Source organism: Arabidopsis thaliana, assembly GCF_000001735.4.
Source record: "Arabidopsis thaliana chromosome 1 sequence".
NCBI classification, from domain to species: Eukaryota; Viridiplantae; Streptophyta; class Magnoliopsida; order Brassicales; family Brassicaceae; genus Arabidopsis; species Arabidopsis thaliana.
Window position 1 is genome coordinate 29,344,205 of NC_003070.9, and position 22,003 is coordinate 29,366,207.

The 22,003-nt window shown below is 35.8% G+C and overlaps 5 protein-coding genes, 2 long non-coding RNA genes and 1 other non-coding gene across 12 annotated transcripts; 5 read left to right on the forward strand and 3 right to left on the reverse strand.

Annotated features, from left to right (window-relative positions):
* Nucleotides 1-70: 70 nt before the first annotated feature.
* Nucleotides 71-911, reverse strand: AT1G09773. The gene has a single exon (NR_139689.1). It is a non-coding gene; the product is annotated as an other RNA (long non-coding RNA).
* Nucleotides 335-2,979, forward strand: AT1G78040 (Pollen Ole e 1 allergen and extensin family protein). 3 transcript variants are annotated; one of them, NM_001334815.1, is made up of 3 exons: nt 335-1,036; nt 1,453-1,954; nt 2,287-2,979. In NM_001334815.1, exons 2-3 carry the CDS (start codon nt 1,789-1,791, stop codon nt 2,634-2,636), a joined length of 516 nt encoding a protein of 171 aa, NP_001319401.1. In that variant the 5' UTR covers nt 335-1,036; nt 1,453-1,788; the 3' UTR covers nt 2,637-2,979. The 3 variants fall into 3 exon arrangements, with proteins under 3 accessions (NP_001319401.1, NP_177927.1, NP_001077838.1); NM_001084369.1 differs by lacking the exon at nt 335-1,036 and having other exon boundaries at nt 1,647-1,693; nt 1,779-1,954; nt 2,287-2,851; NM_106453.3 differs by lacking the exon at nt 335-1,036 and having other exon boundaries at nt 1,458-1,954; nt 2,287-2,957.
* A 397-nt stretch (nt 2,980-3,376) lies between these two features.
* PGM (phosphoglycerate/bisphosphoglycerate mutase) lies at nt 3,377-5,551 on the forward strand. Its single transcript, NM_106454.4, has 8 exons — nt 3,377-3,765; nt 3,889-4,119; nt 4,205-4,428; nt 4,506-4,624; nt 4,715-4,871; nt 4,946-5,047; nt 5,137-5,256; nt 5,341-5,551. Exons 2-8 carry the CDS (start codon nt 3,891-3,893, stop codon nt 5,386-5,388), a joined length of 999 nt encoding a protein of 332 aa, NP_177928.2. The 5' UTR covers nt 3,377-3,765; nt 3,889-3,890; the 3' UTR covers nt 5,389-5,551.
* AT1G78060 (Glycosyl hydrolase family protein) lies at nt 5,475-8,742 on the reverse strand. Its single transcript, NM_106455.3, has 5 exons — nt 8,278-8,742; nt 7,662-7,964; nt 7,209-7,378; nt 6,270-7,132; nt 5,475-6,172 (listed from the first exon to the last, which is right to left on the reverse strand). The coding sequence occupies exons 1-5, from the start codon at nt 8,662-8,664 to the stop codon at nt 5,592-5,594; spliced, it is 2,304 nt and encodes a 767-aa protein (NP_177929.1). The 5' UTR covers nt 8,665-8,742; the 3' UTR covers nt 5,475-5,591.
* AT1G09777 lies at nt 7,268-7,616 on the forward strand. The gene has a single exon (NR_139690.1). It is a non-coding gene; the product is annotated as an other RNA (long non-coding RNA).
* Nucleotides 8,743-10,739: 1,997 nt separating the features above from the next.
* Nucleotides 10,740-14,828, forward strand: AT1G78070 (Transducin/WD40 repeat-like superfamily protein). 3 transcript variants are annotated; one of them, NM_106456.5, is made up of 9 exons: nt 10,740-10,911; nt 11,007-11,158; nt 11,253-11,426; nt 11,535-11,621; nt 12,881-13,015; nt 13,099-13,209; nt 13,290-13,381; nt 13,466-13,571; nt 13,664-14,806. In NM_106456.5, exons 2-9 carry the CDS (start codon nt 11,015-11,017, stop codon nt 14,162-14,164), a joined length of 1,350 nt encoding a protein of 449 aa, NP_565168.4. In that variant the 5' UTR covers nt 10,740-10,911; nt 11,007-11,014; the 3' UTR covers nt 14,165-14,806. The 3 variants fall into 3 exon arrangements, with proteins under 3 accessions (NP_565168.4, NP_001322464.1, NP_001322465.1); NM_001334816.1 differs by lacking the exons at nt 10,740-10,911; nt 11,007-11,158; nt 11,253-11,426; nt 11,535-11,621 and adding exons at nt 12,142-12,262; nt 12,461-12,504 and having other exon boundaries at nt 13,664-14,789; NM_001334817.1 differs by lacking the exons at nt 10,740-10,911; nt 11,007-11,158; nt 11,253-11,426; nt 11,535-11,621 and having other exon boundaries at nt 12,178-13,015; nt 13,664-14,828.
* A 1,978-nt stretch (nt 14,829-16,806) lies between these two features.
* On the reverse strand, nt 16,807-17,440 carry AT1G09965. Its single transcript, NR_143551.1, has 2 exons — nt 17,399-17,440; nt 16,807-16,949 (listed from the first exon to the last, which is right to left on the reverse strand). It is a non-coding gene; the product is annotated as an uncharacterized misc_RNA (transcript).
* Nucleotides 17,441-19,867: 2,427 nt separating this feature from the next.
* On the forward strand, nt 19,868-22,003 carry RAP2.4 (uncharacterized protein). Its single transcript, NM_106457.3, has one exon. The coding sequence runs from the start codon at nt 20,586-20,588 to the stop codon at nt 21,588-21,590; it is 1,005 nt and encodes a 334-aa protein (NP_177931.1). The 5' UTR covers nt 19,868-20,585; the 3' UTR covers nt 21,591-22,003.

The window sequence follows — 22,003 nt, forward strand, 5'->3', positions numbered from 1 at the left end:
GTTGTCTTCTTAGTTTTTACTCTGTCTCGGGTTATCCAAACAGCAGACTTGTGTGAGTACACAAACACAGAACAACAGAACCAAAATCTCTAAACAAGACCGGCTCTCTAACAAGAGACATAACCACCAAGTAGACTCTTGTCTCCCTTGCACTGCATTAATTAGTAATCACCAAAAGTCTATTCCTGTTTTGCTTCTTCTCTTATAATCATCAAACACACAAAAACCAAAAACGTTGTAGTAGACCATCAGCTACTGGAATCAGAAGCAACGATAGAGTTTGAGGGTAACCAAAATGTGTTTGGGAGTAAGCAGAGATTAAATATCTCCATCATGTCACTATGTTGATGGGAAGAATTCGATTGATTAAAAAAGGAATCTCTGTACAAAAGCCCATCCAAAGAAAAGGAAATTAAGATCAAGACAAATATCTGCTTATGTCAAAGTCATTAACCGACTCCAACGGCTATATTGAACAAACGGTTATCATTATTGATGAAGACCTAATTAACACTTTGCTTATAAATAAAGACTCATACACGCAGCCTCTTCTAATTCTTCGTTGAGAGAAAAAATCAAAACTCTCTGATTCACATTCACGCATCTTCTTCTTCTTCTTTAATTTTCTTCTTGAGAGAATCTCTTTATACAGAGACTCTGTGTGAATTCCGATGATCCAATTAGTAGTCATTGATCAGAAGTGAAAAGCGGATGATGATGATGATCTCCTCTGCAACATGATGATCCGTAAGAGTTGATTTCACTTTTTTCCGATGAGTCGCAGATGGAGCAACGACGGATGTTAACGGCGGCTAGACCACGTTTGTCCTCGACGATCCGTACGATTACGTCTCACGTGGCGTTCTCAGCAAGCCGTCTCTTGAAACCTTATGTTGCATATCGGCTTGGATTGGAGGTATGAGTTTCGCTAGCACGATTGCTTTGGGAGATAGGACGCGAATCAGAGGAAAACAGAGAACGAATCCACCGGTGGAGATAAAGAAATCGCCAGTGATTAGGGTTTCACAACCTCGAGGTATACCACTTGGAGAGATACTAGTGGTTTGTGCTGAATAGAGGAATAGTACTATAAACTTTCAAAATAACCTAAAAAAAAATTACTCATATACAAACAAACTACAAAAGTTTAGGGAAAATGGATCATTTTGAATGCATACTACTAGTAGGTTACAGATACTGAATCACTGATCCAACACATAAGGCTTAGTTAGAGCAGAAAATGTTTTTACCATAATAGGCCCAAATCTTATATGTGCCCGATAAGAGATCCAAAGAAACCCAATTATCACTGATCCAACACATTCAATATTTTACTAATCTCAAATAATTATCGTTGTTTTGGCCTTTTCTTACATTTCTACTACATTATAATCCCTATAAAAAAGACATTTAATTTTGATGCTTTTTTTCTTGACATGTGATCACCGACAGAGAGAGTAACTACAAGTCTACCATTATCCAGCTGCAATCACGCAAACGCACCGCCTTTTTCTCTCTTTGCCAACTCGTTTATTTCCAATCATAAAATGCCACGTTAACACACTCTTGCAGTTAATTGACGGAAATACCCCTCTTCACATACTACAATTACGATATTAATGTGTTAAAAATTAACGGTGTGGGCTAATCTCACGCGCTTTCATCATCTTCTTCCTAGATTCGCTCCTCCACTGTCTTAAATTTCACTATCTTCTTCTTCATTTTCCTTCCTTCTCACTTCAAATCCATAATCGCTCTACTTCTCTCTCTCTCTCTAGATTCGAAAAAATGGCGAAACTGGTGATGTTGTTGGTTCTCTGTATCTTACCGGCGATAGCCATGGCGGCAAGGAGGGGAAATATTGGAAAGAATACAATGGTGGTTCAAGGTAGCACCTACTGTGACATTTGCAAATTCGGCTTCGAGACTCCTGAATCCTCCTACTTCATCCCCGGTATATCTCTATCTCTCTAAATCCTTAGTTTCTGCATTCTAAGATCTAAGAAGTTTCCAATGTTAACGTTCTCTTTAGTGTTTGATTCTCGATTCTAATGAAGTAGTTTGTTAGATCTGAGTTCCGAATCTCGACTTTGAATGGATTAGTTAGTTAGATCTGAGAATTTTACTTATAGTTTGATTCTCTATGCTCTCGTAGTGTTAACTGCTTTTGCTCTAGATCTGGCTTTAGGATTGATAAATACAGCTTTGTTCATTGATTGTGGTGAGAATTGTTTTGTCCTTCAAGTTCATAGATCTTGATTGTTGTGGTGGTAAATGATTGTTCAGGTGCAACGGTGAAGCTATCATGCAAAGACAGGAAGACAATGGAAGAGGTTTACACAGACAAAGCTGTATCAGACAAAGAAGGAAAGTATAAGTTCATTGTCCACGACGATCACAGAGACCAGATGTGCGATGTTTTGCTTGTGAAAAGCTCGGATAAAACCTGCTCTAAAATCTCCGTTGGACGTGAGAAGTCTCGTGTGATCTTGAACCATTACAGTGGCATTGCCTCGCAGATCAGACATGCTAACAACATGGGATTTGAGAAAGAAGTGAGTGATGTGTTCTGCTCTGCTTTGTTTCAGAAGTATATGGTTGATGAAGATGAGGATGATATTAAAAACCATCTCTAATCTCTCTGTTTAATCTTATGATCTGCTGTTTTCTTCATTAATGAGTTTCGAGTTATGGAAGAGATATATTTGTATTTGTTTGATTACTTATTTGTTGTCTTTAGAGATGTTGACTCTGGTGATCGGATAACTATCTGTTTGTGTAAGCTTCTTATATATTGATGTGTCATTTCCTTGCTTAGGAAGTGTCTTTTATTAAAGCTAGATGTTGCCAGTATTCAAACGTTGTTCACCAAAGTCTGTCAAAGAAAGACGGAGAAGAGAACTTATTTACTTTGGGAACATTTTTCTTTCGGCTTTCAGCAAATGTTTCGATGTGGGACATAGAAAACTTTCTTATTAACGTGCACATTACAAGTTTAGAATTTACCGAATTGGGCCGAGTGAATACTTAGATCCGGCCCATCAAAAAGAAAACAGATACATCACCAAACTCAATATACCTAATAAAAAGATCCAATATATGTTCACACTAATTTTAATACATGAGTATATAACAATGTTTGTATTGTAGTCGACAACAACGACCACAAAAATGTAGCAATATCCCTCTAATAGTAGTCGAGGACGTTAATAAACAACATAAATTTTGTCGACTGCAAAAACAAACAACAGAACATATGTTTCATTTGTGAATCGTCGTAAAGATAGAAAAGGGAATTACTAATATTTTTTTAGAAAATGAAGAAAAACAAACAAAAATCACGAGATTTGAAGAAACGGCCAAATAGGCTGAAACTGTAACTGGAAAATGCCAAATGTCAAACACAGTTCGTCGCCGTCAAGAAAGCTCCACAAGAAAAAACAATAAAGCCTAATAAATTAAATACCACTAAGAAGAACCAAATCGACAAAAATCATAAAACGCCTCCTTCAACAACCCTATCGTCGTGTTCTCATTTTAACTCTTGTCTCTTTTCTACACGTAAAAGCCATAAAGGAAACATCTTTTTCATTCTCTAGCTCCCAATAAATCGTTTATAAAGCCTCAATTTTTTTGGGTCAAAGATTTAGTTAACATCGACGTGTACTCGACTCTTTCTCTTCTCCGACATCATTGAATTCGACGTTTGGTGGGTTTCTTCTCCTTCCTTGGTTTCGTCGCCATAGTCTTTTCTAATTAGAACAGGTATGTTTCTTCTGCATTCGATTTGATTCGCGTTTGGGATACCAAAGTTGGGATCTTTAGTCATTGAGTTTACGATTCTTGATTATAGAATTAAACCCTTTTGATTGTTATTGTTACGCATAGGAATGGCTACTTCTACGACTATGTCTCATCAAGCGATTGGGTCTGTTGTCTCTCAAAGACCATTCAAAGCTTCTCAGTTTCTAAAGGAGCCTTTGAATAATGTACCAATGAAATTCAGACAAAAAAGATTCAAGATTGAAGCAACTGCTTCTCAGATATCTGTCGTTGACAACACTTTCTTGTCTCCGTCTCCTTCCAAGAACAAACCACATGAATCTAAGAAGAAATCAAGTATGTTGCTTTTGTCCTTGTGTCATGAGTGTATATATATCAAGAGAAGAGAAACATTGAATCAAGTTTTTATGTTTTTGTTTAGATGAAGCAGCTTTGATATTGATTAGGCATGGAGAATCGTTATGGAATGAGAAGAATTTGTTCACGGGTTGTGTTGATGTGCCATTGACTCAGAAAGGTGTTGGAGAAGCTATTGAAGCTGGGAAGAAGATTAGTAACATTCCTGTAGATTTGATTTTCACTTCTTCTTTAATCCGTGCTCAGATGACTGCAATGCTTGCCATGACTCAGCATCGTCGCAAGAAGGTTACAAAATGATCTAAATGGTTTATAGCTCTTTGTCATGAAACTGCTCTATTTTGACTTGTGTAAATTTATCTTAGGTTCCAATCATCTTGCACAACGAGAGTGTAAAGGCGAAAACTTGGAGTCATGTTTTCAGCGAAGAAACTAGAAAACAATCTATCCCGGTTATAGCGGCTTGGCAACTGAATGAGAGAATGTAAACCAAATGTCAATTTTCTTGTGTTTGTTTCTTATGTACACAAACTCTTTAAAAATGTTGATTTGAAGTTTCCATCTTTTGAGTTAGGTATGGAGAGTTGCAGGGTTTGAACAAGAAAGAAACAGCGGAAAGATACGGGACACAACAAGTTCACGAATGGCGCAGGAGTTACGAAATTCCTCCTCCGAAAGGCGAGAGCTTGGAGATGTGTGCTGAGAGAGCAGTGGCTTATTTTGAAGACAATGTATGAATGAGAGATTCTTTTGTTTTTTCCCTTATTAATGTTGTCGTTATACTGATGTCTAATCTTTTATGCAGATCAAACCAGAGCTTGCATCTGGAAACAATGTAATGATTGCTGCTCACGGGAACTCATTGAGATCTATCATTATGTATCTTGACGATTTAACTTCTCAGGAGGTAACAAAACCATCTGGTTCCAGTCCAATACCTTTAATCATTTTGGTTTGCGGATTTGCTGAAAGTTAAATTTGTTTTGGTTTTCTCAGGTTACAACTCTAGACCTGTCCACAGGTGTACCATTGCTCTACATCTTCAAAGAAGGCAAGTTCATGAAACGAGGAAGCCCCGTCGGTTCTACTGAAGCTGGTGTCTATGCTTATACAAAGGTAAACCAAACTAAACCAACTGTTTCTTCATCTTCTTTATCTCCATAATTATGAGTTTGCTGACATAATGCTTCTTGGTTTCAGAGATTGGCACAATACAGAGAGAAGCTTGATGCGGCGGCGACCATTTAACTAATGTCTTCCAGAAATAAACCAGAAAAATCATTTGTTTTTGTGTTTCTCTGGCTTAGCTCTTATGTAGTGACAAAACAATCAAGAACAGTTTAAATATGTAGTAGATACACAAATCACATTCATTTCATGTTATTTCAAATATATATGAAAAAGCCAATTCAAAAGGAGAATGTCTTTTTTCTTGTTTATGTTTTTCAGATTCAGACATTAACAATAAGAGGGAGCTCTGAATCTCCAACGGTTAAGAAATACTTTCCTTCTTCAAGAACCATTACTCCAAATTCATTAGCTCTGCTCAAATGCTCACAAAGACCAATCTCAAACTCCATCTCTGCTTTCTCTCCATTGCTTAACACAATGCTCTTAAACCCAACAAGCTGTTTCTCTGCTCGTTTACCGTCTTCTCCTCCTCGCTCGTGCCTCGCAAACATCAGCACCGGATGTTTCCCTGCCATCTCCCCTTGATTTTCCACCTCTACAGTGACCTTAGTCTTGGCTACATCGCAACCTTCTTTCCCCATTTCCGAAACCAGAGTGTATCGAACAGAGTCCGAGTTGGTTTGAGCTTTAGATTGGTTCAAGTAGAGATTGGTTTCAGCCAGAGTCTTGAACCGGTAAGAGTAAGCTGAGTAGCTAAGACCATGACCAAACTCATACACTTTAGGTCCTTTATAGAATTTGTAAGTCCTTCCAGGATATCCAGTTGCAGACCGCATTCTCATGTCTGTCATCTGTATATTCACAAAGCTCTGAGGATACCATGTCACTGGTAATCTCCCTCCTACACACCACACGATTATAAGAAAACGAAACTTAGAAAACAAATCAAAGCTTTTGTCTCTAATTCTTGAAGAAGAAGAAGAAGGAGAATGACTCACCGGGATTGTGATCTCCGAATATGATTTCAGAAATAGCAATCCCTCCAGCTTCTCCAGGATAACCAGCCCATATAATGCTTCCTATCTTATTGTTATTCGCAGCAAATGAAATATCGACAGGACCGCCACATATCAGAACAAGGACCACCGGTTTCTTTGCAGCATTTGCAACGCTTGTTATGAGTTCTTGTTGCTTCCCGGGAAGACTAAGGTCCACACGGTCAAAATCTTCTTTCTCTTGAGTCTGGTCTAGTCCCATAATCAAAACCACATGATCAGCATTTTTTGCAATTGCAACCGCTTGATCAATCGCAGCGTTAGAGCAAGCCACGGAATCACATCCTTGGTGGTAAACAGCGTTTTTGACATAACTACGTAAGGCATCAAGAGGAGTCACAGTCTTACAAGGCGGACCAGCGTAGTTTCCAAGAAGCGTTTTAACGACGTGAGCGTTTGGACCGATCACAGCTAAAGACGAAACGCTGCGTTTGGAGAAAGGAAGGAGTTTAAGATTGTTTTTCAAGAGAACTATACCATTACGAGCAGCATCAAGTGCTAAAGCTTGATGAGCCGGTGAACAAACTTCGTTAGGACTAATGTTTCCGTAAGGTAATTTGGTTGGATCGCCGTTAAAGAGACCGAGACGAATCCTAACAGAGAAAAGATTGAGTAGAGCTCTGTCAATGTCTGTTTCAGACACTTTCTTCTGTTGAAGAGCTGATTTGGTGTGTTTTTGTAAGTATGATCCACAGTTTACGTCCATGCCAGCTTTGAGGACATCAGCAACAGCGTCTTCAGGGCTTTTAGCGTAGCCTTGAGCATCGTAGATGATTGAGACTGCGTCACAATCTGAAGTAATGTATCTGAAAAAAAAAACAGAGTTTATCAATATAAGTGGCGTTAAAGAGGCAAAGAGACGAGAAGAAGAGAGGAACCAACCCGCGGAAAGCCCATTGACCACGAGCGGTTCGAGTCAAAAGATTCGGGTCAGCGCAAGAAGGAATGCCGTTGACTCGGTTATAAGCACACATGATGCCACTGGCTCGACCTTCTTCTATGCATTTCTTGAACGGTGGTTGGTACGTCTCCGCCAAGTCAGCCAAACTCACCTTTTATTTTATTTATTGGACGACAAACATAATTAATAGATAATGATGGTCTACGTAAATATTAATATTCATTAGAAGACATCAAGATTAGCACATTTATTCATGATAAGACGTAAAGAGTGCAATCAAGGAACAATTTATAGAATATAAAAACAGCATTATGTAAAAGTTTCTACTTTGAGGTCCTAAAGACAACACTTTAGCAGAAAAAGCAAACACAAAAATGGAAAAAGATGAGTAATAAAGCATTGCGAATAGTGAATTAAGAGAAGTAATTAATTACCTGAGCATTGAAGACGTAGCGAGTAATACCCTTCCAACGATCAAGATCGTACGCTGTAAAATGCTTACAACAAGCGGAGGCTTGGAGATGATTGGAGAGTGTTTTCCGACCGTCAAAAGAGTCACCTTGTAGTCCTCTAACGTAAGCCACCGCGTAAGTTCCGGTCATCATCGGATCCTCGCCGGGAGTTTCTTGGCCTCTTCCCCACCGTGGATCTCTAAATATGTTAATGTTTGGTGCCCAAAATGTCATTCCATTCGCTTGCCCTGCGTTGTACACTCCTCTTGCTTCCTTTCCTATAACCTGAAAATCTCAATGCAAAAACATTCTTATTTAATATTCCTTATATAAAAAAAGAGTATATCCTACCTATTTTACTACCAAAACAAGTTTAGTTCCAAAATTAACACAATTAATCCAAAAAATACCATAAACTAGGTTTAACAGTTTAGCAAATATTAGATAAATTTTAACAACTTTTAATAACACTACCATGACATTTGTTAAAAAAAAGCATCGAAATTTGAACAATACTTGTGACAGTTTAAGACAGATTATTAAATAAATTAATCAAACACGAGAAAAAACAGAGTGAGAGTGAAAGAAAGAAACGAACTTGAGCAATGCGGAACCATTCATAGGAGTCGAATGAAGCAGCGGTCAAGATGACTTGAGGAAAGCTGGTAGCAGCTTTAACCGTTCCGTTAAACCGGATTCCTGGACCGGCGTAGGCTACGCCGTGTAAAGCTTCTGACCACCATTCGTACGCCGGAACTCCAAGACGCGGTATCCCTGGAGCTGTATTCACCAGCTGCGAGATCTTCTCGTCTATGGTTAGCCTCGAGACGAGATCACGCGCTCGCTTGCCAATTGGGAGGTCAGTGCGGCAGAACTGGTAGAGTTTCGTGGTTGGATTTGAAGGGTCACAGGAGTGCGGCGGAGGAGCTGATTCAACGCCGTGGACGATGAAGAGAAGGAGAAGAAGAAGCAGTTGTTTAGCCATGGCTTCGAAATGCGGAAAAGAGATGAGAAAGTGATGAGTGTAAGAGAGTGACAGAGTCTCTGTTCTTCTTATTCGTTCCCCAATTATGTCTGTAATAAATTGACTTAAATAACCTTCTTGATTCAACAGGGTAACCTAAAAATTTATTATATTGTTGTTTTTCAATAACTCTTTTTTTTTGCAATTAATGGACATCTTAAATTTTTTATTCAATAGTTGAATAAGTATAATGAAGTTGTTAAATTTTGGTGTTGTGAAGTTTTTGTGTCTTTTTCTGATTTGCTATTTTCATTATTATTTTCAGATTTTTATCTAATCCTATATCCTTGAGATCAATTAGTTTATAGAAAATGTTTTAAAAACAGTTATATCAAAACTCATCATTTTTTAACTATATAAATAGAGATTTGGTTCCTTTAATTTGGACACATAGAAAATCGTATTAGATTGCATATTATCTCAAATAAAATAAACAAAAAGTATTTGATTTTTATCTATTTCTGTTTAATTTAATTTGCTAATAAACTATTTAATTCTTAATCATTTAATTTAATAAAAATCAGGATAGACTGTTGAATTTTATTAAATAAAATAATTGTAGAATAGAAAAAAATAGTATATATATATATATGTTTAATTATTAGATGGAAAAGATAACAAAAATAATGTGAAAAAGAAGGAAAAAAAATGTTGAATTATATTATACCATTATAAATGGTCTTACGGGCCAAAGCCCAATAATATTTTTTCCAAATAGCTTTTAAGGTCTTTGCGTTAAGTCATTTAGCATATATTTTTTTCCCAGTGTACAGCCCAATAAGTCTTTCAAAACGTTTTGGTATCAAAACATGTAATAGCGTTTTTATATATCAAGAATTGTTTAAGAAATGTACTGAACCGTCCAACCAACCATATAAGTGATAATGGATAGCAATATTATTATAACCTTATCAGGTCAGGCCATATGTCACAATCAACCTAATTGTGATCTATAAAAGTTCACCTGGTCACGTATCTAGGTTTGACTGGATAAAAATTGTCGGTTTCAAACAATTAATACAACAATATTACTAGTAGATAATTTGTTTCTGTCTCAGCTAAATGTTTGGTGGAAGGAGCTTTGTAGAGAAATTCATTTGAAGTAAAAAAATCTAACACAAATTCAACATGTTCAGAATAATAATTCACAGCTGGGTAAATTTTAATTTACAATTATTGAGTTTTTTTTTTTTTTTGTTTATGTCAAACTCAAAACTAGTGCCACGTGGAGGAAGCTAAGCCTATAAACGATTATGACCGACAGTTGTCACTCTAGAAGTAGCGGTCCTTGTGACGGCATAAGCTGGTCATAACCGCTTAGTGGTGATGATTTGACGAAATTGCCCATTAAGCGACTGTGAGATGTCGGTAGACTACGATGGCCACGTTCCACAGAGAGTGACACTAACAACCAAAACCTATTTTATTACTATTTTTTCTTTTGTCATTAGTATTTTATTACTAATTGTTTGAATATTTCCTCGTGGTCTATTATTATTAAACACTCTAGTCCTCTTATTGTTCATTAAAATTGTCTGACGCTTGTCTCTTCCTTTCGTTTTCTACTAGAAAATTCAGCTATTTTCTTAATGTTTTATATCTCGTAAACTCTTAAGTTGTAACAGTGTTTCAATATAATTTGAACACATATTGAAGTTTAGTCCAAAATTCTTCTTCTCCAGAATATATCCAAATCGAGTCACAATGGAAAACAAATTCTCCTTTGTAGGTAAATAGAAACAAACAATAATTGTGGCATTAAAGTGTTTTAAAACGAGATCCCAATAATTTACATCAGTAAGATTTCAAAAGTGTGTAATTAGAATAAACAATAAACCTCCACAATTTGGAAGATATTTTGTTTCCATATTTGTCGCGTATAATTTATTATATTGTCAATTCTCGAGAATTTTTAACGTTTTGTTTTGACCAGGTAACGACTGTTCCGGTAAATATGTAGGTCCAAAAACTTCCCGCGGACTTAACTCGTTTTGAAATCCGCTGTTTGGTTTTCTTTTTTTATTACCGGCTCTAACCGGTCCTACCCAAAACCTTGTCATGTCCTCTCATTCCTCCACCGTTTATAAGTAGGCCCTTAACTCCAATTCCCACCGTTTCTTCGCTAACCACACAAAGCTTGTTCTTCTCCTTCCTTCTCCAATTTCGTAAGCTCAAAGATTTCGATTTCGATTTTGATTATTGCCAAAGGTACAAACTTTTGAACACAGGTTTGTTTATTTTGTTTCACTCTGTTCGATTTTATGGGGTTTTATTTATATTTTGTTCTTGATCGATTTTACCAGGTTTAAAGATGGATATTTTCGACAACTCTGATCTTGAATACCTTGTTGATGAATTTCACGCTGATTTCGATGATGATGAGCCCTTTGGAGAGGTTGATGTCACCAGTGAGTCTGATTCCGATTTCATGGACTCCGATTTTGATTTCGAGCTGGTATGATACTTTACTCTGCTTCAAGTTTAGGAAAGGCTTGAAATTTAATGGATGTGATGAAATTAATAGCAAACTTGTTATGTTGTTGTTTTAGAGTGAGAGTAAGACGAACAATGAAACATCAGCGTTAGAAGCTAGGAATGGAAAAGATATTCAAGGGATTCCATGGGAGAGCTTGAATTACACGAGGGATAGATACCGTGAGAATAGATTGCTGCACTATAAAAACTTTGAGAGTCTGTTTCGATCCAGAGAAGAGCTTGATAAGGTTCGTCTTAGCCAATCAAAGTTTTTATAGCTTATGATGATGGATGATTTGAAATCTTGAGTTTTGGTGTGCATCTTTCTTATGATTTCTTGTATTTTTTGTTGTCAGGAATGCTTGCAAGTAGAGAAAGGAAAGAACTTTTATGACTTTCAGTTCAATACAAGGCTTGTCAAGTCCACAATAGCGCATTTTCAGGTAGAGAACTTGACCAACTATGTTTGCTATGTTTGGAATACTCTGTTTACTGATGCTTGGAGTCATCTAGGTTTTCACTCTTTATCATATATAAATCCTCTGTGTTGCTCAGCTCTTGTCTTTAGCAGTCGTGTCTGCAACTGCAAACAGTAGTTCCACAGTGGCTTCTTATCACGCATGAGTTCTCTAGTTACATGGAAATATTTTATGAGCTTAGAGATTGTAGTTCCATGCTGATTTCAGTGTCACAATTCTTTCACACCGAGTCTGAAAACCCCAACTTTTAAGTGAGATCTGCCAAACTTATTTTGAAGATGAAAAATGTATCTGTTGTCAGTGTTTATTCTTTTTGTTAATTATGTTTGATCTTAGAATTTGCGATAACTCTTCCTGTTTTCTTATGTTGATCATTGTTCCCACCTTCAGCGCTGTAGCTGGGGGTGTTGATTCACACAAAGTCCTTTTCTTTTGCAGATAGTCTTCAAGGGTGCTTAATTTAACCTGCTCGTTTCTAACTTCTCGAAATATAATAACTTAGGTTCGTTTTTTACTCAGGGACAATATTAAGGTTCTAACTGATTCAAAAAGAGTGTCATGATATGTTTCTAGGATGATCGAGGCAGAGTTGATATATCTAACTGGTACAGGCAACTTTTTAACATCTTCATATACTTTCATCACCTCAAAAATTAGAGTCAGAGAGTGTATTAAGATTCCCTTGCACATTAGACGTCGCTCAATGTCCATTATTAGACCACGGGAACTGTATTGAAGATTTAACACTACCTCTGCTGCATTTTGAGAAACAGTTACTGTATGACTTAACCTTTCTTAAACAGGTTGGAAGAGCAGCTGGCGCCTTAAGGAAACCTTTGTTAATATGGTATGATAGGAAATGTTTGCTAATCTGCAAGGACTCTCTAACTTTGTCATCCTTATTTCTTACAGGAAATCTTTTTGTTCAAGCTTATATGAGTGCTTCAATATCATCTGCATTTTTTCGTGATACTATGCTCTTGTGCTTCTTATTATTTCTTTTGGTTTTGGTCTTCTCTTCTTTCTTTTTTTTCTGGCACAGTTGCTTCATAAACGATTAATGCTGAAGTTTTTAAAGTCAACATTTGATTACTGAAACGGTTGCTTTGTTTCCTTCTTGGCTTGTGTTTTGTGTGAGAACTTGCATGTTCTCTGCTTTTTTGTGTAAGATGACCAGTTGTATCCTATGCAACAATCCTAATCATTATTGTCTCATTTTACAGCTGAGGAACTTGGTATGGGCAACATCAAAGCACGATGTGTATTTCATGAACAACTACTCTCTCATGCACTGGTCATCTTTGTTGCAAAGGGGCAAAGAAGTACTTAATGTGGCAAAGCCCATTGTTCCTTCAATGGTAAGCAACCTAACTCGTTCCATCACTTGTTCTTGAAACCTCGGAATTCAACTATATATTAACTTTGGTAATTTAATCTTCAGAAGCAGCATGGATCGTTGTCACAGTCTGTATCAAGAGTCCAGATAAGCACCATGGCAGTTAAAGACGATTTGATAGTTGCGGGAGGGTTCCAAGGAGAGCTTATCTGTAAGGTATATTAATATATTCTCTGTTCTGCAGTGATCTTATTGTTAATTTGTTTGCTCATTTTGCGTGGTCACTCTGATTCCAGAAAATCAACGAACCTGAGGTTGCTTTCTGCACTAAACTAACATCAGCTGATAACGACATCACCAATTCGGTTGACATCTACAACGCACCTAGGTGATTACTAAACAGAACATACATTGGTTTTCAAAAAACCAAAAAAAACAACTCTTCTAATTCTTGCTTCCTTAATCCATGTAGTGGCTCGTTAAGGGTTATGACCGCGAACAATGACTGTACTGTCCGGCTATTTGATGCCACAAACTTTGCCTTGCTCAACAGATTTGCCTTTCACTGGTCTGTAAATGTAAGTGCATCTCTTTCTCATAAGACTCAACTGTTTTCATCTGCTATTGATTCAAAGTGTTCATAACTAATGTTTTTGGTGTGTCTTTGTAGAACATCTCCACCAGTCCAGATGGTAAGCTAGTGGCTGTTCTAGGAGACAGTCCTGAGTGCTTACTAGCAGATACCGGATCTGGAAAAGTGATCCACGGACTCGAAGGCCATCTCGACTACTCGTTTTCATCAGCATGGCACCCAAACGGTCAAATCTTAGCCACGGGTAACCAAGACACAACCTGTAGACTATGGGACGTAAGGAACCTGTCTCAATCACTCAAAGTCTTGAAAGGAAACATGGGAGCTATCAGAGCCTTGAGGTTCACGTCTGATGGACGGTTCTTAGCCATGGCTGAGCCAGCGGACTTTGTACACTTGTTTGACACGGAAGCTGGTTACAGTCAGTGTCAAGAGATTGATCTGTTTGGAGAAATAGCGGGAATCTCGTTTAGCCCCGACACGGAGGCACTGTTCGTGGGAGTAGCTGATCGTACGTACGGCAGCTTGTTGGAGTTTAACAGGAAGCGAAACCACTCGTATGTTGATTCCATATTCTGATCTGACTCCAATCGTTAGAAGCAAATTAAGGAGCTATATGTATGTGTGAGATTATGGTTGTAGTGGCTGTTGGAGGGATTAAAAGTCGTTGTTTTTGTGACTTTCCCTTTGTCATGTTTATGTGGTTTTAGGAATTCCATGTTTGGTCAACTGTAGAACATACGTACTTATATGAGTGCTGTTAAACTTTGAAGACACAACTTGTAGGCTATGGGGACGTGAGGAACCTGTTAAAATTTGAAGCCCAACTCGATGTTCAGAAGCAGCACCAGGCCTTTATTTATAATAAAAATTTGTGGCTTGAAGAATGTGATTGGGGTCGATGTGGGACAAAAACAACAACTAGTTTCACGGGCTTTAAATAGTTGAAGCCCAATTAGGTGATTAAATGTGCTGTGAAACAGTACTGATGGTTGGGAGAAGTTGAGATTGAAAGGATTTTAGAGCAGCATCTAATACTAAAAGTAGTAGACATAAAGATGGTTAAGGAGATTTTGATAGTCGAGATTTCTATCTTTTTCTCAAGACGAATAAAGCAATTAAGGAAGTGTCATGTACTCATGTGTGAGTGAGCCACTTAATGTAATGTTAAAGCTTTACGAAACATTCCTCAATTACACCTAACCTTCTTCTTATAACAGAAAATAAAGAGTCCTTTGATTCTATTTCTTCAATAACCTTTTCTTTTTTCTTTAAAACGTGTCACATATTATAATTGCATTCTAATTTCTAAGAGAACAACAACTCTTTGATATCTTTCATCGAGATTCAACAATAATGGTATTACAATTCAAATTGGGAACTATGTGCAACTGAAAAGGCAAATGTAATAGCGTCCAAAATTCTGTACTTATTTTTTGATCTCCTCCATTGATGAAAAAAGAAACTTGTACTTAATAGCTTAGTATATAAAAATGGAGAAATGGACCATATGTCACGTTAATCACGATATCACGCGAAAACGATAAAACCAAAGAAGAAGAAGAAAAAGGTATTATGAACAAAATGTGACGGTGACAATTCACCTAAACTTCACATGCCATTCATCTTCCTCACAAAACGCCATCCAACTGCTCTGAAAACGACACCACCCTCAGTTTTTTGTTTTCGCAAAACTCTCTAATTCAGTCCAAATAGTTTCTATTTTGTATATTAACAATTTCTTATATCCTCAACTATATATTATCAAAGTATAATCACAATAATTTGTTGTTAATGTGAATGGAACAAAAATCTTCAATTCATAAAAAAGGAGTTTGATTTGTATTTTGTTTTATGTGACGAAAATTCGAGATATTTTTCAAAGAGACATAAGTGGAGTGAGGTTGGTTAAAGTTCACGGTGGCCACACAGCTAGTTAGATGACAGTTCAATATGGGCCATTGATTATGAACACGTGGCGTTAAAGTAAACGGTCGTTGGATTTTTTGAAAAGTTAGAAAACGGCAGCGTTTCTAAGGGGAAACCGCGTGAAGGGGCTAAAAATAAACTTTTTAAAATTGGAAAGAACTTTTCAAAGTAACGAAACGATGAGGACAGGGACACGCGCAATCCATGCCACAATGATCTTATTGGATATCATTTCTTTATCTTTTTTGTTTTATATTATAGGATTTTCAATAGTATAAAACAAGAATACTAATAGTCATATACTATAGATTGTAGAAAACTAAAAATAGTCTACTTATTACAATTTCCAGAACTAGCCAAATATGTGAAACTTTAGTCTTAACCAAGTTTGATGATGTGGTCAATTAGTTAAAGGTATAAGGTATATTCTCAAATATTCCAGGTAGCCAGATTTTAGTAATCTTACGACGTGGCTCGTTTCCTGATAATATGCATGCATACACCATATGATACATGCAAAAAGAGAAGCAAAAATACAAAATTAACAAATACAGATAATTTAAGGCTTCTGAGTAGCCCAGTTAAATGTATTTTGCATAGAAGACAATGAAAATAATCAATTTAAATAAAGAAAATGTCAGAGTTCTGGAAAGATATGCAGATGTACAAATGTTGCCGTCAAAAGGATGGAAATATTTAGGAGCAAAAAAAGGTTGGAAATATTTATTTTAAGATAGATGTTAAAAAAGAGATACGAAGCTGTCAAATAATTAAAAAAAAAAGCTAAATTAGAGGGTGCATTAGATGCAGTTGACATTTCGTTTTCCTCATGACATGCTCCGCTAATTATTCCTCATAATTCTCGTATTATTCCATGTGAAATTTGGTGTATAACCAAAGGAAAATACTTGTGTACGATATCAAGATTTTCCAATCTTTATATTATATACAGTTTACTTTGATTTTCCAAATAATTACACATTTTAATCGTTTGAAAATGATCAATAATTTAGTTTGCCGTAGCCAACATATAGATTCTTAGATTAATCATTCTAGAGTATATAATTATAAAAATAAAATAAATAAATAGAAAACTCTTTTGGATTTTTGACAATACATGAGTAAACTATTGGTCGATAAGTCGATTAGACTATTTTCTTAAGCAACCTTAAAATGTTGCTTCCATTTAATTTCATACGGGTTGCTTCAGATATTTATGCTCCTTATTAATTATGTAACGATAACAAATCTTGACCGTTGGCTGAGTTTATTTTTTATATCGCGCAGGTCCGCCGCTATTTTAGTCCAATGTGAAACTCGAAGTTTCTTCCGCCGTCGCTGCAAACGGCTTACGTGTTCAACAGGCACGTGCTTCCCACATGCATCCTTTACTTCGCCTTGCGTCTTCCATGCTCATTCATCTTCTGACTTTTGACTATATACAAACAAAAAGTGCTTTTTATATTTCAATCGATTTTACAAACTCTAGACGCTTCTAATTTTTTACATACAAGTGGTACTTCATCTAGCTTACCAAGTTGGTATTAGGTTTTCTAAAGTTTGTGTTTCTAAGCATGTGTTTGGTAATGATGCAACTAAATACAAAACTAGCTAGACGTTATACCTATATTTTTTTACTCTACGAGTTGTCGTCGATTTTTCTAATAACATTTTTAATGGAGCTGAAAAGGTTATATTAATAAGTAAGACAATTTATATTTCGTTAATTTTGCTTCTCGTTCTTATGAGTTGTCTTCGTGACGCAATTATTCGTAAGACATGATAATCGATAATCTTTGTCAAAGAAGTGCAATCATATTATTACCTACAGAAAATCGAATTTAAACTCCAAAATCTTCTACATAAAATATTCAGAAATCTAACCATTAGATGTAGTGGCATTTGCTTTGTTTGGTTGGGCATTTGACAATAGCGATAAAATCGAGTGTTGTGGCAACTGCGGCTAAAGATATTAAATACACAGTCAGATAAGATGTCGAAAGGTTTGGACTTTAGTTAAAATATTAGGGTTTTTATATTCTATAGAGGAGTGATATATAATATGGTAATGATAATGGTGGAGTTCTCGGCCAATCCCTCCCTAAACCTCTAGAGAGTTCTATTAATTTTTGTAACTATTTATGTCGACTAAAGTCTAAACTACCCATTATAATTATCATGATTAATACTTGCGCGACTAAACAACTCTTTAATATTAAATATTATATTATCTTAAATCATGATGTAAATCTACATCACTATCGGCGTCTTAAGATATTTTTCTTAATTTCAATATTATTTCTTATATAACGTCGATAGTTGAATTTTGAACCACATTAGTTTGGCTAATTTTATTGAAACTTCTTAGTGATTACATGTTAATGATAGATATTATATATTTTTAATTACATACGATAAAGTGAAATTCGTATTTTAACAGTTTCACGTTATTTATGAAATTATGGGTGTGTGATCTATATAGCTTGATTAGTTTCTCACATGTTTTTTTTGGAACCAAAATTAAATTAGTTCCCAGATAATATCTCTTTTTATCTCCACTAAGAACGAAATAAATAGAAAATGATGAGGAAGTAGGTGACCCATTAATAAGAATATCACAACTGTTTTGGAAGCATCCCTGTACCACTCACTATCTTATTCTTATCTCTTATCTTTCGTTATTACTAACAAAATTATTATTTTATAAAAGCACACACTACTATATTTATACTCCCCAAAAGTAATAAGAAATCCGATGAAATACGTTGAAAAAAATTCAGATATGATCAACCGGTGTATGAAAAATGTAAGATAGTAAAAGTCATATCATGTGAATAATAAGAAGTACAATGTTGAAGGCTATGGTAAAATAGTACAAAACAAGTGAAGGATATGGTGTGAAGATAGGTTTTAACGATTGGGAGAAATTACTTAACTTATTTCGTAGAAAAATGATTTGTCAAAAGAATGTGTTATTCTTAAAGAGTTTTGGTTAAACTTTCAAAAAAAAGAATGATGGGAATGGGATCACTCATAGTTTCTACTAATGGTAACAATTCTTGAACAAAAAAGAAGAATTTATTACAATTTTGGATGCTTTTAAGTTTTTGAACAGAAAATATAGGAAAAATAAATGAAACTAGAGCCTAAAAGTCAGCAAGTTTATGTAGTCATGATTATAACCATTAACCAATAAGAGTATGAGACCAATAAAAGAGAGATGATTAAAACACAGAACCTAGCTAAGCAATAACAAACAAACAAATAAGCAAAATGGTCTGTGAACTGTGAAGTGTGAACACGAACCGGATCGGTCAACAAAATCAGGTATGACTATTTACTCCACAAAGCACAAATAATATGAAGACACGTGTTTTTGAATTATGTATTCCTATTTGTATAATACACGCGTCATTCACTCATTAGCTGCATGTCATTTTTCTCATCCGCTCGCAGGTAGGAAAAATACAGTGTACCTCGCGCCGATTATATGAATTTATCAGCCTCATCATAATTCATAAATAATAAATAGACGAAATGAAACAATTCTGGAATAGAAATATGCTGATCTAAACAAAATGGATGATTATAAAAATATATAAACAATTTTAAGAAAATTTGGTGGATACTTTTCTTATTTTTGAAAAATTTCATGAAAAGAGAGAATGTAAAAATAGACTTGTTATCTTACAATTGTTTTCTACATTGCGCTACATAAAAAATTAAGAGTACATAATATATTTCGTTTGAACATTTATTCCTTTTATAAAATTATGTTAATGTAGTCATGTTTCTAAATTAAATTAACAAAATGTTAATGTAGATTAAATATCTTACTTTTTTTTGAAATTTCAATTAGTTTCCAAAATATAAATATTTCTATATATAGTATAAAATAATTCATAATCAAATCCTAATTGAAAAGAAGTAAAGATTATTTTAACAAAAAAGGGGTTTGACATTAGAGGGTAAAGACGATAACTTTAACGACAAGTTTTAGGTGGATTAAAAAAAGAAAAGTTAGGTTGTATCATTAAATATTCCATATGCATCATTTTAAGAGGTGTTTAAAATTTTAAACACAAATTTAAAGAAAAACACGATATTTTTATTTAATTTACTATTTTATATAAAACGCCAGAAAATAAAATAAATACAAGTATTCAACTAATAAAAACATATTATAAAATATGATTGGTCAGAAAAAAGTAAAGTGAAAGATCGCTAAAACATCACTTAAAGTAATTCTGAGGAAGTATTAGTATTTATGGTAATCATTTATCATTACATATTTTTTTTACTAACACAGTCTAATATTATTTTTTCTAACACTACTACAGTTTTATTTACTGTCAAAAAGTTTTTACCATCTTGTGTGTCATCAAACAAATCTACTCGCTTAGGTATTTTGAAATATAAAATTGCCTAAGAAACGGAAAATATCGTTGGAAAAAACCCGGAAAATATGAAAATAGTGTGAGGAGACTACACCCACTATATAAACAAGAGCCAAGCAGGTGAGGTTAGTTCATCGGTGAGGTTGAGAGTAATTCACTACACACACACAAAAAATAAATTGAGTGCCTCCCCCAAAAACAAAATTGGTAGATAACGAGCAATTGTTTTTTTTCAGATTTGATCCTGAATTTTTACATTTTTTTTTTTGCAATCTCCCCCTAATCTGTTGTTTCTCGCTTCTTCTTCTGTTAATCATCTGTCTTTCAAAAAGAAAGAAAAAAGAAAAATTCGATTTCTGGGTTTGTTTTTGTCATACAGAAAAAAATCAAGCTTATGAATTTGTGTTTAATTTTTTGTTTTAATTTGAAAGGCAGGTTTTTTCAGAACGAGATCGTTTTTTCAAATTTCTTCTGATTTTACCTCTTTTTTTCTTCTTAGATTTTAGTGAATCGAGGGTGAAATTTTTGATTCCCTCTTTTCGGATCTACACAGAGGTTGCTTATTTCAAACCTTTTAGATCCATTTTTTTTTAATTTTCTCGGAAAAATCCCTGTTTCTTTACTTTTTTATAAGTCTCAGGTTCAATTTTTTCGGATTCAAATTTTTATTTTAAATGGCAGCTGCTATGAATTTGTACACTTGTAGCAGATCGTTTCAAGACTCTGGTGGTGAACTCATGGACGCGCTTGTACCTTTTATCAAAAGCGTTTCCGATTCTCCTTCTTCTTCTTCTGCAGCGTCTGCGTCTGCGTTTCTTCACCCCTCTGCGTTTTCTCTCCCTCCTCTCCCCGGTTATTACCCGGATTCAACGTTCTTGACCCAACCGTTTTCATACGGGTCGGATCTTCAACAAACCGGGTCATTAATCGGACTCAACAACCTCTCTTCTTCTCAGATCCACCAGATCCAGTCTCAGATCCATCATCCTCTTCCTCCGACGCATCACAACAACAACAACTCTTTCTCGAATCTTCTCAGCCCAAAGCCGTTACTGATGAAGCAATCTGGAGTCGCTGGATCTTGTTTCGCTTACGGTTCAGGTGTTCCTTCGAAGCCGACGAAGCTTTACAGAGGTGTGAGGCAACGTCACTGGGGAAAATGGGTGGCTGAGATCCGTTTGCCGAGAAATCGGACTCGTCTCTGGCTTGGGACTTTTGACACGGCGGAGGAAGCTGCGTTGGCCTATGATAAGGCGGCGTACAAGCTGCGCGGCGATTTCGCCCGGCTTAACTTCCCTAACCTACGTCATAACGGATCTCACATCGGAGGCGATTTCGGTGAATATAAACCTCTTCACTCCTCAGTCGACGCTAAGCTTGAAGCTATTTGTAAAAGCATGGCGGAGACTCAGAAACAGGACAAATCGACGAAATCATCGAAGAAACGTGAGAAGAAGGTTTCGTCGCCAGATCTATCGGAGAAAGTGAAGGCGGAGGAGAATTCGGTTTCGATCGGTGGATCTCCACCGGTGACGGAGTTTGAAGAGTCCACCGCTGGATCTTCGCCGTTGTCGGACTTGACGTTCGCTGACCCGGAGGAGCCGCCGCAGTGGAACGAGACGTTCTCGTTGGAGAAGTATCCGTCGTACGAGATCGATTGGGATTCGATTCTAGCTTAGGGGCAAAATAGGAAATTCAGCCGCTTGCAATGGAGTTTTTGTGAAATTGCATGACTGGCCCAAGAGTAATTAATTAAATATGGATTAGTGTTAAATTTCGTATGTTAATATTTGTATTATGGTTTGTATTAGTCTCTCTGTGTCGGTCCAGCTTGCGGTTTTTTGTCAGGCTCGACCATGCCACAGTTTTCATTTTATGTAATCTTTTTTTCTTTTGTCTTATGTAATTTGTAGCTTCAGTTTCTTCATCTATAATGCAATTTTATTATGATTATGTAATTGACAAGGCCATAACATTTTGATTACGATAAACCATGATCATGTTTAAGAAGATGACTTAACAAATGTAATCTAAGAACTTGAAGATTGGATTTGTAGTTTGGTGAATGAAGAATAGTTAAATGTATCACCAA

Coding starts and splice junctions, on each gene's coding strand:
- AT1G78040 (NM_001334815.1), top strand. CDS start 1,789: ATGGCGAAACTGGTGATGTTGTTGGTTCTCTGTATCTTACCGGCGATA. Junction 1,955..2,286: donor ATCCTCCTACTTCATCCCCG/GTATATCTCTAT, acceptor ATGATTGTTCAG/GTGCAACGGTGAAGCTATCA.
- PGM (NM_106454.4), top strand. CDS start 3,891: ATGGCTACTTCTACGACTATGTCTCATCAAGCGATTGGGTCTGTTGTC. Junction 4,429..4,505: donor CTCAGCATCGTCGCAAGAAG/GTTACAAAATGA, acceptor AATTTATCTTAG/GTTCCAATCATCTTGCACAA. Junction 4,872..4,945: donor TGGCTTATTTTGAAGACAAT/GTATGAATGAGA, acceptor TCTTTTATGCAG/ATCAAACCAGAGCTTGCATC.
- AT1G78060 (NM_106455.3), bottom strand. CDS start 8,664: ATGGCTAAACAACTGCTTCTTCTTCTCCTTCTCTTCATCGTCCACGGC. Junction 7,965..8,277: donor AATGGTTCCGCATTGCTCAA/GTTCGTTTCTTT, acceptor TGAGATTTTCAG/GTTATAGGAAAGGAAGCAAG. Junction 6,173..6,269: donor ATTCGGAGATCACAATCCCG/GTGAGTCATTCT, acceptor TGTGGTGTGTAG/GAGGGAGATTACCAGTGACA.
- AT1G78070 (NM_106456.5), top strand. CDS start 11,015: ATGGATATTTTCGACAACTCTGATCTTGAATACCTTGTTGATGAATTT. Junction 13,382..13,465: donor GACATCTACAACGCACCTAG/GTGATTACTAAA, acceptor TAATCCATGTAG/TGGCTCGTTAAGGGTTATGA. Junction 13,572..13,663: donor CCTTTCACTGGTCTGTAAAT/GTAAGTGCATCT, acceptor GTGTCTTTGTAG/AACATCTCCACCAGTCCAGA.
- RAP2.4 (NM_106457.3), top strand. CDS start 20,586: ATGGCAGCTGCTATGAATTTGTACACTTGTAGCAGATCGTTTCAAGAC.